At 47.9% G+C, this 19,924-nt stretch overlaps 1 protein-coding gene across 1 annotated transcript; it reads left to right on the top strand.

Moving 5' to 3' along the window:
- Positions 1 to 650: 650 nt before the first annotated feature.
- Positions 651 to 3,001, top strand: LOC120990034 (olfactory receptor 1468-like). Its single transcript, XM_040418539.1, has 2 exons — positions 651 to 665; positions 2,066 to 3,001. Exons 1-2 carry the CDS (start codon positions 651 to 653, stop codon positions 2,999 to 3,001), a joined length of 951 nt encoding a protein of 316 aa, XP_040274473.1.
- Positions 3,002 to 19,924: the final 16,923 nt, after the last annotated feature.

Below are 19,924 nucleotides of genomic sequence, written 5' to 3'. Positions count from 1 at the left end.
GGTCGACTGATTTTCTTCTAGGCCCTCCACTCTTCTGCCTATGTGACATCCTCCTTGATAGAGGCTAAATCAAGGCTGATGGGACCCAGGGCGTCTAATAAAGCCTCTTTAAGGTAAGAGCGGGATATGGGAAGGCTATCAGGGTCGGGAGAATCATCCCTTACTCCATCCGATTCGGCCGCCTCTCTGGCTGATCTGCTGTTGCCGCTCCTAGGGGTGCCGGGCGCCATCTTGGGATCTCTGTTCACAGCAGCAGCCGCTGCCTTTTTAATGAAACGATCCATATCGCCGGGCTGACTGGAGGAACGGGCTTGACTTGCTTGGTCAGTAGGTTTTTGGCCACCTATCTTGACCATTTTGATGACCAGTGGAGCTGAAAATCCAAGCTTTTAGGGTAAATCTGCAGGAGAGCAGCGCTTCACATGTCTGCTCTGCTTCGGCGCTAGCTCCGCCCCCCTATTTGCATTCATTTATACATCAGTAATTCCATTAATCTTTTCTTCTGGTTTTGGGGTGAAACTGCTGTCAGATTCTACAGAATTTGGGGTGTCCACAGTGTTTTATACATAATTCAATCTGCTCATCCTTCGTTGTGTAATTAGGGTGAAATCAAATCCTGTCTCTCTCCTCGCCAACTGTAAATCGGAACCATGGTCACCGACAACGTAAAGAACATCGTGTTGGTGGTGCATTGAGGAGAGCTGACCCATGCTCCCTGCATGGCACACTACTTTATTCTGGTTATAAAGTGGTTCATCAAGTCTTTCACTCAACTGCAAGACATTCTGAAAATGGCCAGGAAACTTTCCATGCACTTCAGCCACTCTTAGGCTACTTTCACAGTCGCGTTTTGTGCGGATCCGTCATGGATGGATCTGTTCAGATAATACATCCGTCTGCATCCGTTCAGAATGGATCCGTTTGTATTATCTTTAACATAGCCAAGACGGATCCGTATTGAACACCATTGAAAGTGAATAAAGGACGGATCCGTTTTCTATTTTGCCAGATTGTATCAGTGAAAACAGATCCGTCCCCATTGACTTACATTGTGTGCCAGGACGGATCCATTTCGCTCAGTTTTATCAGACGGACACCAAAAAGCTGCAAGCAGCGAACCACAAAAAAAAGGCCTAAGGCTGAGAGATTTAGGCTACCAACATATGGTTTATGCCCCATATCTAGTGGATGCCATAGTCTTATGTCTACTAATCTTAGGGCTCTTTCACACCTGCGTTATTGTCTTCCGGCATAGAGTTCCGTCGTCGGGACTCTATGCCGGAAGAATACTAATCAGGATTATCCTAATGCATTCTGAATGGAGAGTAATCCGTTCAGGATGCATCAGGATGTCTTCAGTTCCGGTACGGAACGTTTTTTGGCCGGAGAAAATACCGCAGCATGCTGCGCTTTTTGCTCCGGCCAAAAATCCTAAAGACTTGCCGCAAGGCCGGATCCGGGATCAATGCCCATTGAAAGGCATTGATCCAGACCCGGCCTTAAGCTAAACGTCGTTTCGGCGTATTGCCGGAGCCGACATTTAGCTTTTTCAGAGTGGTTACCATGGCTGCCGGGACGCTAAAGTCCTGACAGCCATGGTAAGTGTAGCGGGGAGCGGGGGAGCAGCATACTTACCGTCCGTGCGGCTCCCCGGGCGCTCCAGAGTGACGTCAGGGCGCCCCAAGCGCATGGATCACGTGATCACATGGATCACGTCATCCATGTGCATGGGGCGCTCTGACGTCATTCTGGAGCGCCCGGGGAGCCGCACGGACGGTAAGTATACCGCTCCCCCGCTCCCCGCTCCTACTATGGCAACCAGGACTTTAATAGTGTCCTGGGTGCCATAGTAACACTGAAAGCATTTGGAAGACGGTTCGGTCTTCAAATGCTTTCAGTACACTTGCGTTGTTACGGATCCGGCAGGCACCTCCGGTAACGGAAGTGCATGCCGGATCCCTACAACGCAAGTGTGAAAGAGGCCTTATCTTAAAAATTAAAAAACAAATCACAGCCTGGCTTAATGTTATTAGATGTTTCCTTTAATTTCTTATTGTACTTGCAGACAAATCTGACTGTGGTCACAGAGTTTCTCCTCTTAGGATTTCAAGGCAGCCAACTTTTGAGAAATCTTCTATTTCTTCTGTTCCTTGTTGTTTTTGTTGCCACAATATGTGGGAATCTCCTGATCATCATCCTGGTGTCCGCCACAAAGAACCTCCACACCCCAATGTATTTCTTCATCTCACAACTGTCCATCAGTGACGTCTTATTATCCACAGATATTGTCCCCAACCTGCTCCACATCCTACTGAATAATGGAGGAACGGTCAGTTTTATTGGTTGTATGACTCAGTTTTATTTTTTTGATTGCACTGAAGGATTAGAGTGTTTTCTTCTCGCCGTGATGTCTTATGACAGATATGTGGCCATCTGTAATCCCCTCCGTTACTCCTCTGTCATGACAAATAGATTTTGTGTTACATCAATCATTATTATTTGGTTGATAGGTAATGTTATTTCATTCATTCTTACAATAACATCATCAAAACTAAACTTTTGTGGGTCAAATATCATCGACCATTTATTCTGTGACCTTGTCCCCTTACTAGACCTGTCCTGTTCTGACACCTTCTCTGTTCACTTGGAGATTTTTGTTTTGGGAGTTCCAACTGTAATGGTCCCAACCTCAATCATTGTAGTGTCTTATATTTACATTGTGATATCAGTCTTAAGGATCCCATCCAGTATTGGTAGACAGAAAGCCTTCTCCACCTGTAGCTCCCACCTCATTGTGGTCTCCATTTTTTACTGGACTATATTTAGTGTTTATGTTTTCCCTAAGAGTGAAAAAACTTGGGTCAGTAGTAAAATCATCTCTCTGCTGTATACTATATTTACTCCATTTATTAACCCCATTATATACAGTCTGAGGAATAAAGACATTAAGAAAGCCATACAGCAAACATTACATAAACACATATCCCGTAATAAACATTAATACACATATACAGGGAGTGCAGAATTATTAGGCAAGTTGTATTTTTGAGGATTAATTTTATTATTGAACAACAACCATGTTCTCAATGAACCCAAAAAACTCATTAATATCAAAGCTGAATATTTTTGGAAGTAGTTTTTAGTTTGTTTTTAGTTTTAGCTATTTTAGGGGGATATCTGTGTGTGCAGGTGACTATTACTGTGCATAATTATTAGGCAACTTAACAAAAAACAAATATATACCCATTTCAATTATTTATTTTTACCAGTGAAACCAATATAACATCTCAACATTCACAAATATACATTTCTGACATTCAAAAACAAAACAAAAACAAATCAGTGACCAATATAGCCACCTTTCTTTGCAAGGACACTCAAAAGCCTGCCATCCATGGATTCTGTCAGTGTTTTGATCTGTTCACCATCAACATTGCGTGCAGCAGCAACCACAGCCTCCCAGACACTGTTCAGAGAGGTGTACTGTTTTCCCTCCTTGTAAATCTCACATTTGATGATGGACCACAGGTTCTCAATGGGGTTCAGATCAGGTGAACAAGGAGGCCATGTCATTAGATTTTCTTCTTTTATACCCTTTCTTGCCAGCCACGCTGTGGAGTACTTGGACGCGTGTGATGGAGCATTGTCCTGCATGAAAATCATGTTTTTCTTGAAGGATGCAGACTTCTTCCTGTACCACTGCTTGAAGAAGGTGTCTTCCAGAAACTGGCAGTAGGACTGGGAGTTGAGCTTGACCCTCAACCCGAAAAGGCCCCACAAGCTCATCTTTGATGATACCAGCCCAAACCAGTACTCCACCTCCACCTTGCTGGCGTCTGAGTCGGACTGGAGCTCTCTGCCCTTTACCAATCCAGCCACGGGCCCATCCATCTGGCCCATCAAGACTCACTCTCATTTCATCAGTCCATAAAACCTTAGAAAAATCAGTCTTGAGATATTTCTTGGCCCAGTCTTGACGTTTCAGCTTGTGTGTCTTGTTCAGTGGTGGTCGTCTTTCAGCCTTTCTTACCTTGGCCATGTCTCTGAGTATTGCACACCTTGTGCTTTTGGACACTCCAGTGCTTTCAGCTCTGAAATATGGCCAAACTGGTGGCAAGTGGCATCTTGGCAGCTGCACGCTTGACTTTTCTCAGTTCATGGGCAGTTATTTTGCGCCTTGGTTTTTCCACACGCTTCTTGCGACCCTGTTGACTATTTTGAATGAAACGCTTGATTGTTCGATGATTACGCTTCAGAAGCTTTGCAATTTTAAGAGTGCTGCATCCCTCTGCAAGATATCTCACTATTTTTGACTTTTCTGAGCCTGTCAAGTCCTTCTTTTGACCCATTTTGCCAAAGGAAAGGAAGTTGCCTAATAATTATGCACACCTGATATAGGGTGTTGATGTCATTAGACCACACCCCTTCTCATTACAGAGATGCACATCACCTAATATGCTTAATTGGTAGTAGGCTTTCGAGCCTATACAGCTTGGAGTAAGACAACATGCATAAAGAGGATGATGTGGTCAAAATACTCATTTGCCTAATAATTCTGCACGCAGTGTAGAGACAAGCAAATCACTAATAATTTTAATTGTTCAACCGATTTGATTTGAGTGCAAATTGACTCTACCCAAATCAAAAGTACTCTAACTGGCCTGAAAATGTTTGTATAACACTAGTCTGATAGGACCCGTATTCTCTCTTTTTTAGTTTTGTTTCTCTCCCTCTCAGATTCAGACGCAACTTGAAATCTTACAAAATAAGGGTGGAATTTGATTCAATTAGAATTGATTTGCTATCTCTCTAGTGATCAGCGGATCTGGATTTCAGGATTCATTTGATTCGCCCCCAAGCTGAATTTCCTCCTGCTTTATGGTAGCAAATTGATTTAACCTGAAATAGTGTAAAAAAAATATTGCGACGACCACCATCTTGCTTGAAGATCTTGCACGAAATCCCGTGCGTCCTGTCGACTGGACTTTACTTTCTATGGAGTAAATACAATTTAAAAAATGGAGTAAATACAGCCCAGATACTTAGTAGAAGTGCACAAATAGTCGCACAACATGGACAGTGACATACTAGAGGGGGATCAATGACAAAAATTCTAACAAAAAATATGTATCTTAATCAGGGGACATTTTTATGCATCTTAAAGGGAAATTCTCTGAAATGTACTCTGTTGGAGCCTAGAAAATTTTTATTTTAGACCACGGGAGTACAGGCCTTAAAAATTAGGCATTCACCTGACAGAAAATAAATTCTGATTATGTGGCTCGAGATATATTACACGGTCAATGGATATCAATTTTACTGCAGGCCAGTACAAATACAGGTCAAATACATATGTTTAAAAGAACTAAAAATATAAAATTGGATTAAAAACATGGCTAACGAAATCCCCCCTCTTGAAAAAAAAACCCTATTGATAATTCGATAACATGTGGTCGTCACTGGTGTTGAATTCCTCCGAGGTCCCAACAATTATTCATTCACCATACAGAAAAGAACAAGTAAGTATGTGGCTAGAGGTAGATTACACAGTCATTGGATATCAATTTTATAGCAGGCCAGTGGACTACAGGCCCCAAAAATTAGGCATTCAGTGAACAGATAATAACAAGTAAGTATGTGGCTGAAGGTAGATTACACGGTCATTGGATTATATCAATTTTACAGCTAGCCAGTAGGGTTGAGCGAAAAACGAACTATAATGTTCGGATTCGTACCGAACTTTAGGTTTTTTGGACCCCGGTCCCGAACCCGGACATTTCCGTAAAAGTTCGGGTTCGGTGTTCGGCGCTTTCTTGCCGCTTTTTGAAAGGCTCAACAGCAGCCAATCAACAAGCGTTATACTATTTGCCCCAAGAGGCCATCACAGCCATGCCTACTAATGGCATGGCTGTGATTGGCCAGAGCAGCATGTGACCCAGCCTCTATATAAGCTTGAGTCAGTTAGCGCTGCACGTCACTCTGCTGTTACAAGTGTAGGGAGAGGATGCTGCTGGACTTGTGATTTCAGAGAGATAATAGGAGAGAATCTAACTCAGCGATCTACATAGAAATAGTTGTGTGGGTGCAGGACACAATCGTTTTACCCTGCCATTTTATGCAAGCTCAGTGCACCAGTACTGCATCTGAGCTTTTGGGACATTGCAAATTATTTTTTTTTTTTTGGCAAACTACAACATCTGTATTAGTCAGTGTGCAATTTAAGGTAGAAATATACCCATCATTTTCTGGGGTTTTAAAAACATACTATTTTTTTTAAAAAAAAACAGTATTTTCCAGCATCTGGATTAGTCAGTGTGCAATTTAAGGTAGAAATATACCCATCATTTTCTGGGGTTTTAAAAACATACTATTTTTTTAAAAAAAAACTGTATTTTCCAGATCTGCAAGTGTTAAATTCAAGTTTAATATATACAGCTTTTATATTCTGTTACCAAAAAATGACTTTTTTTTGCAATCTACAACATCTGGATTAGTCAGTGTGCAATTTAAGGTAGAAATACACCCATCAGTTTCTGGGGTTTTAAAAACACTAAAAAAATTTCAAAAAACAGTATTTTCCAGATCTGCAAGTGTTAAATTCAAGTTTAACCGCCTCCGGACCGCCTAACGCAGGATTGCGTTCCGGAGGCGGTCAATTCATTCCTCCTTCACGCTTTGGCACGTCATCTCGCGAGACGCGAGATTTCCTGTGAACGCGCGCACACAGGAGCGCGCGTTCACAGGATCGGAAGGTAAACGAGTACATCTACAGCCTGCCAGCGGCGATCATTCGCTGGCAGGCTGAATATGCGATTTTTTTAACCCCAAAAAGGTATATTAGACGCTGTTTTGTTAACAGCGTCTAATATACCTGCTACCTGGTCCTCTGGTGGTCCCTTTTGCTTGGATCGACCACCAGAGGCCACAGGCAGCTCTGTAAGTAGCACCAAACACCACTACACTACACCCCCCCCTGTCACTTATTAACCCCTTATTAACCCCTGATCACCCCATATAGACTCCCTGATCACCCCCCTGTCATTGATCACCCCCCTGTAAGGCTCCATTCAGACGTCCATATGTGTTTTGCGGATCCGTGGATCCGTAGACACACACATCATTTTCCGCTAACTTGTGCCAAAAAACTAAATATTCTAGGAACTCGCCATGCCCCTCACAGAATACCTTGGGGTGTCTTCTTTCCAAAATGGGGTCACTTGTGGGGTATTTATACTGCCCTGGCATTTTAGGGGCCCTAAAGAGTGAGAAGTAGTTTGAAATCTAAATGCGTAAAAAATGCCCTCGTAAAGATTCTCATTGGAATTTGGGCCCCTTTGCACACCTAGGTGATAAAATATTGAGGCACTCAGTCTGAAAGTTTTGCAATTCAAATGTATTTTTTTATTTTTTCATTTTTCTGCATCATCCATTTGCCCGTGGTATATTAAGGAATGACAGACTATTTCTGACCAGACGTTTCGGTCACGGTGGACCTTCATCAGTGGTCATGTTTAGGGATGAGCGAACCCGAACTGTATAGTTCGGGTTCGTACCGAATTTTGGGGTGTCCGTGACACGGACCCGAACCCGAACATTTTCGTAAAAGTCCGGGTTTGGGTTCGGTGTTCGGCGCTTTCTTGGCGCTTTTTGAAAGGCTGCAAAGCAGCGAATCAACAAGCGTCATACTACTTGCCCCAAGAGGCCATCACAGCCTTGCCTACTATTGGCATGGCTGTGATTGGCCAGTGCAGAATGTGACCCAGCCTCTATATAAGCTTGGGTCACGTAGCGCTGCACGTCACTCTGCTGATACAAGCGTAGGGAGAGGTTGCAGCTGCGACGTTAGGGCGAGATTAGGCAGTGATTAACTCCTCCAAAAGACTTCATTCTGTGATCGATCTCCAGCTGTGGATCATTGTAGTGCTGATATTGAATTGCTCACTTTTTTTAGGCTGCCCAGAGCGTTTTTAGATCACTTTTTTCTGGGGTGATCGGCAGCCATTTTGCGGCTTGTGGTGCGCCAGCACAAGCTACCACCAAGTGCAATTAACCATCAACAGTCTGGTTATTTTTTGCTATATCCTACATCAGGGTCAAGTTTTTATCAAGTGCATTTAACCATCAATAGTGTGGTTATTTTTTGGCCATATACTACATTAGGGGCAAGTTGAGCCTGTCACCCAGCGCCTAAAAAATAGGTCTGACATTTCTATTCAACCAAATCTGTACTGTTTTAGCTGGTCAAGTTATTTTTAGTGACCGTAAAAGTACAGTTTTTGTTCTGGGTTGAAAAACAATTCCCAAATTTGCCATTCTCAAAATTAGTGGTTTCTGCTGTATCAGGCCTACTTTAAATCTATCCCTAAAAGGGTATATTAGATTCAAGGTGCTGATAGGGTCATTCTGAAAAACTTAACACACACGCTACAGTGCAGATACAGGTCAAATTCTGTGATTAAACGTATACCTGTCACACAGCGCAAAAAAAAACAGGCCTGACATTTATATTCCGCTAAATCTGTCATTACTTGTGTGCCTGTATTAGTGTAATACGGTACCTAAATAGATAGCCAGACAGTGTTAGGTGTCTGTAAAAAAAGGCCAGAATTTTAATTCAATACATTGGCCCGAATAATATTTTTCTTATTGTGGTGAACGGTAACAATGAGGAAAACATCTAGTAAGGGACGCGGACGTGGACATGGTCGTGGTGGTGTTAGTGGACCCTCTGGTGCTGCGAGAGGACGTGGCCATTCTGCCACAGCCTCACGTCCTAGAGTTCCAACTACCTCAGGTCCCAGTAGCCGCCAGAATTTACAGGGATATTTGGTGGGGCCCAATGCCGTTCTAAGGATGGTAAGGCCTGAGCAGGTACAGGCATTAGTCAATTGGGTTGCCGACAGTGCATCCAGCACGTTCACATTATCTCCCACCCAGTCTTCTGCAGAAAGCGCACAGATGGTGCATGAAAAACAAGCCCATCAGTTTGTCACATCACCCCCATGCATATCAGGGAAACTGTCTGAGCCTCAAGTTATGCAGCAGTCTCTTATGCTGTTTGAAGACTCTGCTGCCAGGGTTTCCAAAGGGCATCCACCTAGCCCTTCCCCAGGGGTGGAAGAGATAGAATGCACTAACGCACAACCACTTATGTTTCCTGATGATGAGGACATGGGAATACCACCTCAGCACGTCTCTGATGATGACGAAACACAGGTGCCAACTGCTGCGTCTTTCTGCAGTGTGCAGACTGAACAGGAGGTCAGGGATCAAGACTGGGTGGAAGACGATGCAGGGGACGATGAGGTCCTAGACCCCACATGGAATGAAGGTCGTGCCACTGACTTTCACAGTTCAGAGGAAGAGGCAGTGGTGAGACCGAGCCAAGAGCGTAGCAAAAGAGGGAGCAGTGGGCAAAAGCAGAACACCCGCCGCCAAGAGACTCCGCCTGCTACTGACCGCCGCCATCTGGGACCGAGCACCCCAAAGGCAGCTTCAAGGAGTTCCCTGGCATGGCACTTCTTCAAACAATGTGCTGACGACAAGACCCGAGTTGGTTTGCACGCTGTGCTATCAGAGCCCGAAGCGAGGCATTAACGTTCTGAACCTTAGCACAACCTGCATGACCAGGCACCTGCATGCAAAGCATGAACTGCAGTGGAGTAAACACCTTAAAAACAAGGAAGTCACTCAGGCTCCCCCTGCTACCTCTTCTGCTGCTGCCGCCTCGGCCTCTTCTGCTGCTGCCGCCACCTCGGACTCTTCCTCCACCTCTGGAGGGACGTTGGCACTTGCCGCCCAGCAAACATGGGATGTACCACCAACACCACCACCTGCGTCACCAAGCATCTCAACCATGTCACACGGCAGTGTTCAGCTCTCCATCTCACAAACATTTGAGAGAAAGCGTAAATTCCCATCTGGCCACCCTCGATCCCTGGCCCTGAAAGCCAGCATTTCTAAACTACTGGCCTATGAAATGCTGTGATTTAGGCTGGTGGACACTGACAGCTTCAAACAGCTCATGTCGCTTGCTGTTCCACAGTATGTTGTTCCCAGCCGCCACTACTTCTCCAAGAGAGCCGTGCCTTCCCTGCACAACCAAGTATCCGATAAAATCAAGTGTGCACTGCGCAACGCCATCTGTGGCAAGGTCCACCTAACCACAGATACGTGGACGAGTAAGCACGGCCAGGGACGCTATATATCCCTAACTGCACACTGGGTAAATGTAGTGGCGGCTGGGCCCCAGGCGGAGAGCTGTTTGGCGCACGTCCTTCCGCCGCCAAGGATCGCAGGGAAACATTCTTTGCCTCCTGTTTCCTCCTCCTCCTACTCAGCTTCCTCCTCCTCTTCTTCCATCTGCTCATCCAGTCAGCCACACACCTTCACTACCAACTTCAGCACAGCCCGGGGTAAACGTCAGCAGGCCGTTCTGAAACTCATATGTTTGGGGGACAGGCCCCACACCTCACAGGAGTTGTGGGGGGTATAGAACAACAGACCGACGAGTGGTTGCTGCCCTTGAGCCTCAAGCCCGGCCTGGTGGTGTGCGATAATCTGCGAAATCTCGTTGCAGCTCTGGGACTAGCCGGCTTGACGCACATCCCTTGCCTGGCGCATGTGCTGAATTTGGTGGTGCAGAAGTTCATTCGCAACTACTTGACATGTCAGAGCTGCTGCATAAAGTGCGGGCCGTCTGTTCGCGCTTCAGGCGTTCACACCCTGCCGCTGCTCGCCTGTCTGCGCTACAGCGTAACTTCGGCCTTCCCGCTCACCGCCTCATATGCGACGTGCCCACCAGGTGGAACTCCACCTTGCACATGCTGGACAGACTGTGCGAGCAGCAGCAGGCCATAGTGGAGTTTCAGCTGCAGCACGCACGGGTCAGTCGCACTGCGGAACAGCACCACTTCACCACCAATGACTGGGCCTCCATGCGAGACCTGTGTGCCCTATTGCGCTGTTTCGAGTACTCCACCAACATGGCCAGTGGCGATGACTCCGTTATCAGCGTTACAATACCGCTTCTATGTCTCCTTGAGAAAACACCTAGGGCGATGATGGAAGAGGAGGTGGCCCAGGAGGAAGAGGAGGAAGAGGGGTCACTTTTTAGCACTTTCAGGCCAGTCTCTTCGAAGTGACTCAGAGGGAAGTTTTTTGCAACAGCAGAGGCCAGGTAGAAATGTGGCCAGAAAGGGCCCACTACTGGAGGACGAGGAGGACGAGGATGAGGAGGAGGTGGAGGAGGATGAGGATGAAGCATGTTCACAGCGGGGTGGCACCCAAAGCAGCTCGGGCCCATCACTGGTGCGTGGCTGGGGGGAAACACAGGACGATGATGATACGCCTCCCACAGAGGACAGCTTGTCCTTACCTCTGGGCAGCCTGGCACACATGAGCGACTACATGCTGCAGTGCCTGCGCAACGACAGCAGAGTTGCCCACATTTTAACGTGTGCGGACTACTGGGTTGCCACCCTGCTGGATCCCCGGTACAAAGACAATGTGCCCACCTTACTTCCTACACTGGAGCGTGATAGGAAGATGCGCGAGTACAAGCGCACGTTGGTAGACGCGCTACTGAGAGCATTCCCAAATGTCACAGGGGAACAAGTGGAAGCCCAAGGCGAAGGCAGAGGACGAGCAAGAGGTCGCCAACGCAGCTGTGTCACGGCCAGCTCCTCTGAGGGCAGGGTTAGCATGGCAGAGATGTGGAAAAGTTTTGTCACCACGCCACAGCTAACTGCACCACCACCTGATACGGAACGTGTTAGCAGGAGGCAACATTTCACTAACATGGTGGAACAGTACCTGTGCACACCCCTCCACGTACTGACTGATGGTTCGGCCCCATTCAACTTCTGGGTCTCCAAATTGTCCACGTGGCCGGAGCTAGCCTTTTATGCCTTGGAGGTGCTGGCCTGCCCGGCGGCCAGCGTTTTGTCTGAACGTGTATTCAGCACGGCAGGGGGCGTCATTACAGACAAACGCAGCCGCCTGTCTACAGCCAATGTGGACAAGCTGACGTTCATAAAAATGAACCAGGCATGGATCCCACAGGACCTGTCCATCCCTTGTGCAGAATAGACATTAACTACCTCCCCTTAACAATATATTATTCTACTCCAGGGCACTTCCTCATTCAATCCTATTTTTATTTTCATTTTACCATTATATTGCGGGGCAACCCAAAGTTGAATGAACCTCTCCTCTGTCTGGGTGCCGGGGCCTAAATGTGTGACAGTGGCCTGTTCCAGTGGTGGGTGACGTGAAGCCTGATTCTCTGCTATGACATGAAGACTGATTCTGTGCTGACATGAAGCCAGATTCTCTGTTACGGGACCTCTCTCCTCTGTCTGGGTGCCAGGGCCTAAATGTGTGACAGTGGCCTGTTCCAGTTATGGGTGACGTGAAGCCTGATTCTCTGCTATGACATGAAGACTGATTCTGTGCTGACATGAAGCCAGATTCTCTGTTACCGGACCTCTCTCCTCTGCCTGGGTGCCTGGGCCTAAATATGTGACAGTGGCCTGTTCCAGTGGTGGGTGACGTGAAGCCTGATTCTCTGCTATGACATGAAGACTGATTCTGTGCTGACATGAAGCCAGATTCTCTGTTACGGGACCTCTCTCCTCTGTCTGGGTGCCGGGGCCTAAATGTGTGACAGTGGCCTGTTCCAGTGGTGGGTGACGTGAAGCCTGATTCTCTGCTATGACATGAAGAATGATTCTGTGCTGACATGAAGCCAGATTCTCTGCTATGGCATGAAGAGACTGATTCTCTGCTGACATGAAGCCAGATTCTCTGCTATGGCATGAAGAGACTGATTCTCTGCTGACGTGAAGCCAGATTCTCTGCTATGGGACCTCTGTCCAATCGATATTGGTTAATTTTTTTTATTTTAATTCATTTCCCTATCCACATTTGTTTGCAGGGGATTTACCTACATTTTGCTGCCTTTTGCAGCCCTCTAGCTCTTTCCTGGGCTGTTTTACAGCCTTTTTAGTGCCCAAAAGTTCGGGTCCCCATTGACTTCAATGGGGTTCGGGACGAAGTTCGGGTCGGGTTACGGATCCCGAACCCGAACATTTCCGGGAAGTTCGGCCGAACTTCTCGAACCCGAACATCCAGGTGTTCGCTCAACTCTAGTCATGTTATCTGGAACAGTAAATACATATTTAAAGTGTTTTTTTTTTATAAATGGCAGAACATGAAGTCACATAAATATTAATATAACATAACAAGACAATAATAATAAGACAATAAATAATTTACAAGCAAAATTTGATAAAGTTATAGCAGCAAAGTGAATAGGCGTCCAGCGGTTGGTAGAGACATATACATATAAGTATAAATTCATGGAAAAATTAATATATTCATAGTAGTATGAATGTAGTTTTGTCAAACATGATTATTTGGGTATAAACCAGAAGAATTACTATGGAGGGCAAATTATGAAAAAAGGGAAGAACATGATTCTATAGGAATTTGACATGAAACATGATTGTACAGATCGTGGTCGTATCGTCTATGTCAATTGCGCTAAAATGCATCTCATCTATGTCAGATGTGGCAATGTTCGTGGAGATTTGCTTGCTCAATCTGCGTATATTTAGCTCCAAGCCCATGGATTCTTGTGCAATTTGCATAGACGGTTGATCACATGAACACAGTATTTATATCCAATATGGAAAAGCATGTAGAGAGGACGTCCTGAAAAAACATACTGAAAACAGGCTATAAATAGGGATGAGCGAACCCGAACTGTATAGTTCGGGTTCGTACCGAATTTTGGGGTGTCCGTGACACGGACCCGAACCCGAACATTTTCGTAAAAGTCCGGGTTCGGGTTCGGTGTTCGGCGCTTTCTTGGCGTCATACTACTTGGCCCAAGAGGCCATCACAGCCATGCCTACTATTGGCATGGCTGTGATTGGCCAGTGCAGCATGTGACCCAGCCTTTATTTAAGCTGGAGTCACGTAGCGCTGCACGTCACTCTGCTATGATCAGTATAGGGAGAGGTTGCAGCTGCGACGTTAGGGCGAGATTAGGCAGATTAACTCCTCCAAAAGACTTCATTAAGTGATCGATCTGCAGCTGTGGATCATTGAAATGCTATTATTGACTTGCTCACTTTTTTGAGGCTGCCCAGAGCGTTTTTAGATCACTTTTTTTCTGGGGTGATCGGCGGCCATTTTGTGACTTGTTGTGCGCCAGCACAAGCTATCACCAAGTGTATTTAACCATCGATAGTGTGGTTATTTTGTGCTATATCCTACATCAGCTGCAGGCTGAGCCTGTGTCACCCAAGTGCATTTAACCATCAACAGTCTGGTTATTTTTTGGCCATATACTACATCATCTGCAGGCTGAGCCTGTGTCACCGAAGTGCATTTAACCATCAACAGTGAGGTTATTTTTTGGCCATATATTACATCAGGGGCAAGTTGAGCCTGTCACCCAGCGCCTAAAAAATAGACCTGACATTTATATTCAACCAAATCTGTACTGTTTTAGCTGGTCAAGTTATTTGTAGTGACCGTAAAAGCACACTTTTTGTTCTGGGTTGAAAAAGCATTCCCAAATTTGCCATTCTGAAAATAACTAGTTTGTGGTATTTGAGGCCTACTTGAAATCTATCCCAAAAAGAAAATCTTACATTGAAGGTATTGATAGTGTCATTCAGAAAAACCTAAGACACACGCTACCGTGCAGATAGAAGTCTAATTCTGTGATTAAACCTATACCTGTCACACAGCGCATAAAAAAACAGGCCTCACATTTCTATTCAACCAAATCTGTACTGTTTTAGCTGGTCAAGTTATTTGTAGTGACCGTAAAGCACTTTTTTTTTTCTGGGTTGAAAAACTATTCCCAAATTTGCCATTCTCAAAATTGTGGTGAACGGGAACAATGAGGAAAACATCTAATAAGGGACGCGGACGTGGACATGGTCGTGGTGGTGTTAGTGGACCCTCTGGTGCTGGGAGAGGACGTGGCCGTTCTGCCACAGCCACACGTCCTAGTGAACCAACTACCTCAGGTCCCAGTAGCCAGCAGAATTTACAGCGATATTTGGTGGGGCCCAATGCCGTTCTAAGGATGGTAAGACCTGAGCAGGTGCAGGCATTAGTCAATTGGGTGGCCGACAGTGGATCCAGCACGTTCACATTATCTCCCACCCAGTCTTCTGCAGAAAGCGCACAGATGGCGCATGAAAACCAAGCCCTTCGGTCTGTCACATCACCCCCATGCATATCAGGGAAACTGTCTGAGTCTCAAGTTATGCAGCAGTCTCTTATGCTGTTTGAAGACTCTGCTGCCAGGGTTTCCCAAGGGCATCCACCTAGCCCTTATTTTTCCTGATGATGAGGACATGGGAATACCACCTCAGCACGTCTCTGATGATGACGAAACACAGGTGCCAACTGCTGCGTCTTTCTGCAGTGTGCAGACTGAACAGGAGGTCTGGGGTCAAGACTGGGTGGAAGACGATGCAGGGGACGATGAGGTCCTAGACCCCACATGGAATAAAGGTCGTGCCACTGACTTTCAGAGTTCGGAGGAAGAGGCAGTGGTGAGACCGAGCCAACAGCGTAGCAAAAGAGGGAGCAGTGGGCAAAATCAGAACACCCGCCGCCAAGAGACTCTGTCTGCTACTGACCGCCGCCATCTGGGACTGAGCACCCCAAAGGCAGCTTCAAGGAGTTCCCTGGCATGGCACTACTTCAAACAATGTGCTGACGACAAGACCCGAGTGGTTTGCACGCTGTGCCATCAGAGCCTGAAGCGAGGCATTAACGTTCTGAACCTTAGCACAACCTGCATGACCAGGCACCTGCATGCAAAGCATGAACTGCAGTGGAGTAAACACCTTAAAAACAAGGAAGTCACTCAGGCTCCCCCTGCTACCTCTTCTGCTGCTGCCGCCTCGGCCTCTTCTGCTGCTGCCGCCGCCTCGGCCTCTTCTGCTGCTGCTGCCGCCGCTGCCTCGGCCTCTTCCTCCGCCTCTGGAGGAACGTTAGCACCTGCCGCCCAGCAAACATGGGATGTACCACCAACACCACCACCTGCGTCACAAAGCATCCCAACCATGTCACACGGCAGCGTTCAGCTCTCCATCTCACAAACATTTGAGAGAAAGCGTAAATTCCCACCTAGCCACCCTCGATCCCTGGCCCTGAATGCCAGCATTTCTAAACTACTGGCCTATGAAATGCTGTCATTTAGGCTGGTGGACACACACAGCTTCAAACAGCTCATGTCACTTGCTGTCCCACAGTATGTTGTTCCCAGCCGCCACTACTTCTCCAAGAGAGACGTACAAACAAGTGTCCGATAAAATCAAGTGTGCACTGCGCAACGCCATCTGTGGCAAGGTCAACCTAACCACAGATACGTGGGCCAGTAAGCACGGCCAGGGACGCTATATCTCCCTAACTGCACACTGGGTAAATGTAGTGGCGGCTGGGCCCCAGGCGGAGAGCTGTTTGGCGCACGTCCTTCCGCCGCCAAGGATCGCAGGGCAACATTCTTTGCCTCCTGTCTCCTCCTCCTCCTACTCAGCTCCCTCCTCCTCTTCTTCCACCTGCTCATCCAGTCAGCCACACACCTTCACCACCAACTTCAGTACAGCCCGGGGTAAACGTCAGCAGGCCATTCTGAAACTCATATGTTTGGGGGACAGGCCCCACACCGCTCAGGAGTTGTGGCGGGGTATAGAACAACAGACCGACGAGTGGTTGCTGCCGGTGAGCCTCAAGCCCGGCCTGGTGGTGTGCGATAATGGGCGAAATCTCGTTGCAGCTCTGGGACTAGCCGGTTTGACGCACATCCCTTGCCTGGCGCATGTGCTGAATTTGGTGGTGCAGAAGTTCATTCGCAACTACCCCGACATGTCAGAGCTGCTGCATAAAGTGCGGGCCGTCTGTTCGCGCTTCCGGCGTTCACACCCTGCCGCTGCTCGCCTGTCTGCGCTACAGCGAAACTTCGGCCTTCCCGCTCACCGCCTCATATGCGACGTACCCACCAGGTGGAACTCCACCTTGCATATGCTGGACAGACTGTGCGAGCAGCAGCAGGCCATAGTGGAGTTTCAGCTGCAGCACGCACGGGTCAGTCGCACTGCGGATCAGACACACTTCACCACCAATGACTGGGCCTCCATGCGAGACCTGTGTGCCCTGTTGCGCTGTTTCGAGTACTCCACCAACATGGCCAGTGGCGATGACGCCGTTATCAGCGTTACAATAACACTTCTATGTCTCCTTGAGAAAACACTTAGGGCGATGATGGGAGAGGAGGTGGCCCAGGAGGAAGAGGAGGAAGAGGGGTCATTTTTAGCACTTTCAGGCCAGTCTCTTCAAAGTGACTCAGAGGGAGGTTTTTTGCAACACCAGAGGCCAGGTACAAATGTGGCCAGACAGGGCCCACTACTGGAGGACGAGGAGGACGAGGAGGAGGTGGAGGAGGATGAGGATGAAGCATGTTCACAGCGGGGTGGCACCCAAAGCAGCTCGGGCCCATCACTGGTGCGTGGCTGGGGGGAAACACAGGACGATGACGATACGCCTCCCACAGAGGACAGCTTGTCCTTACCTCTGGGCAGCCTGGCACACATGAGCGACTACATGCTGCAGTGCCTGCGCAACGACAGCAGAGTTGCCCACATTTTAACGTGTGCGGAATACTGGGTTGCCACCCTGCTGGATCCCCGGTACAAAGACAATGTGCCCACCTTACTTCCTACACTGGAGCGTGATAGGAAGATGCGCGAGTACAAACGCACGTTGGTAGACGCGCTACTGAGAGCATTCCCAAATGTCACAGGGGAACCAGTGGAAGCCCAAGGTGAAGGCAGAGGAGGAGCAAGAGGTCGCCAACGCAGCTGTGTCACGGCCAGCTCCTCTGAGGGCAGGGTTAGCATGGCAGAGATGTGGAAAAGTTTTGTCACCACGCCACAGCTAACTGCACTGCCACCTGATACGGAACGTGTAAGCAGGAGGCAACATTTCACTAACATGGTGGAACAGTACCTGTGCACACCCCTTCACGTACTGACTGATGGTTCGGCCCCATTCAACTTCTGGGTCTCCAAATTGTCCACGTGGCCGGAGCTAGCCTTTTATGCCTTGGAGGTGCTGGCCTGCCCGGTGGCCAGCGTTTTGTCTGAACGTGTATTCAGCACGGCAGGGGGCGTCATTACAGACAAACGCAGCCGCCTGTCTACAGCCAATGTGGACAAGCTGACGTTCATAAAAATGAACCAGGCATGGATCCCACAGGACCTGTCCATCCCTTGTTCAGATTAGATATTAACTACCTCCCCTTAACAATATATTATTCTACTCCAGGGCACTTCCTCATTCAATACTATTTTTAATTTCATTTTACCATTATATTGCGGGGCAACCCAAAGTTGAATGAACCTCTCCTCTGTCTGGGTGCCGGGGCCTAAATGTGGTACATTGGCCTGTTCCAGTGGTGGGTGACGTGAAGCCTGATTCTCTGCTATGACATGAAGACAGATTCTGCGCTGACATAAGGCCAGATTCTATGTTACGGGACCTCTCTCCTCTGCCTGGGTGCCTGGGCCTAAATGTGTGACAGTGGCCTGTTTCAGTGGTGGGTGACGTGAAGCCTGATTCTCTGCTATGACATGAAGACAGATTCTGCGCTGACATAAGGCCAGATTCTCTGTTACGGGACCTCTCCTCTGCCTGGGTGCCTGGGCCTAAATGTGTGACAGTGGCCTGTTCCAGTGGTGGGTGACGTGAAGCCTGATTCTCTGCTATGACACGAAGACAGATTCTGCGCTGACATAAGGCCAGATTCTCTGTTACGGGACCGCTCTCCTCTCTCTGGGTGCGGGGCCTAAATGTGTGACAGTGGCCTGTTCCAGTGGTGGGTGACGTGAAGCCTGATTCTCTGCTATGACATGAAGACAGATTCTGCGCTGACATTAGGCCAGATTCTCTGTTACGGGACCTCTCTCCTCTGCCTGGGTGCCTGGGCCTAAATGTGCGACAGTGGCCTGTTCCAGTGGTGGGTGACGTGAAGCCTGATTCTATGCTATGACATGAATACAGATTCTGCGCTGACATAAGGCCAGATTCTCTGTTACGGGACCCCTCTCCTCTGCCTGGGTGCCTGGGCCTAAATGTGTGACAGTGGCCTGTTCCAGTGGTGGGTGACGTGATGCCTGATTCTCTGCTATGACATGAAGACAGATTCTGTGCTGACATAAGGCCAGATTCTCTGTAACAGGACCTCTCTCCTCTGTCTGGGTGCCGGGGCCTAAATGTGTGACAGTGGCCTGTTCCAGTGGTGGGTGACGTGAAGCCTGATTCTCTGCTATGACATGAAGACTGATTCTACGCTGACATAAGGCCAGATTTGCTGTTACGGGACCTCTCTCTTCTGCCTGGGTGCCTGGGCCTAAATGTGTGACAGTGGCCTGTTCCAGTGGTGGGTGATGTGAAGCCTGATTCTCTGCTATGACATGAAGACTGATTCTGCGCTGACATAAGGCCAGATTCTCTGTTACAGGACCTCTCTCCTCTGCCTGTGTGCCTGGGCGCCTGGGCCTAAATGTGTGACAGTGGCCTGTTCCAGTGGTGGGTGATGTGATGCCTGATTCTCTGCTATGACATGAAGACAGATTCTGCGCTGACATAAGGCCAGATTCTCTGTTACGGGACCTCTCTCCTCTGCCTGGGTGCCTGGGCCTAAATGTGTGACAGTGGCCTGTTCCAGTGGTGGGTGACGTGAAGCCTGATTCTCTGCTATGACATGAAGACAGATTCTACGCTGACATAAGGCCAGATTCTCTGTTACGGGACCTCTCTCCTCTGCCTGGGTGCCTGGGCCTAAATGTGTGACAGTGGCCTGTTCCAGTGGTGGGTGACGTAAAGCCTGATT

Source organism: Bufo bufo, chromosome 1 (genome assembly GCF_905171765.1).
Source record: "Bufo bufo chromosome 1, aBufBuf1.1, whole genome shotgun sequence".
Lineage (NCBI taxonomy): Eukaryota > Metazoa > Chordata > Amphibia > Anura > Bufonidae > Bufo > Bufo bufo.
This window is presented reverse-complemented; position numbering and strand designations above follow the sequence as displayed.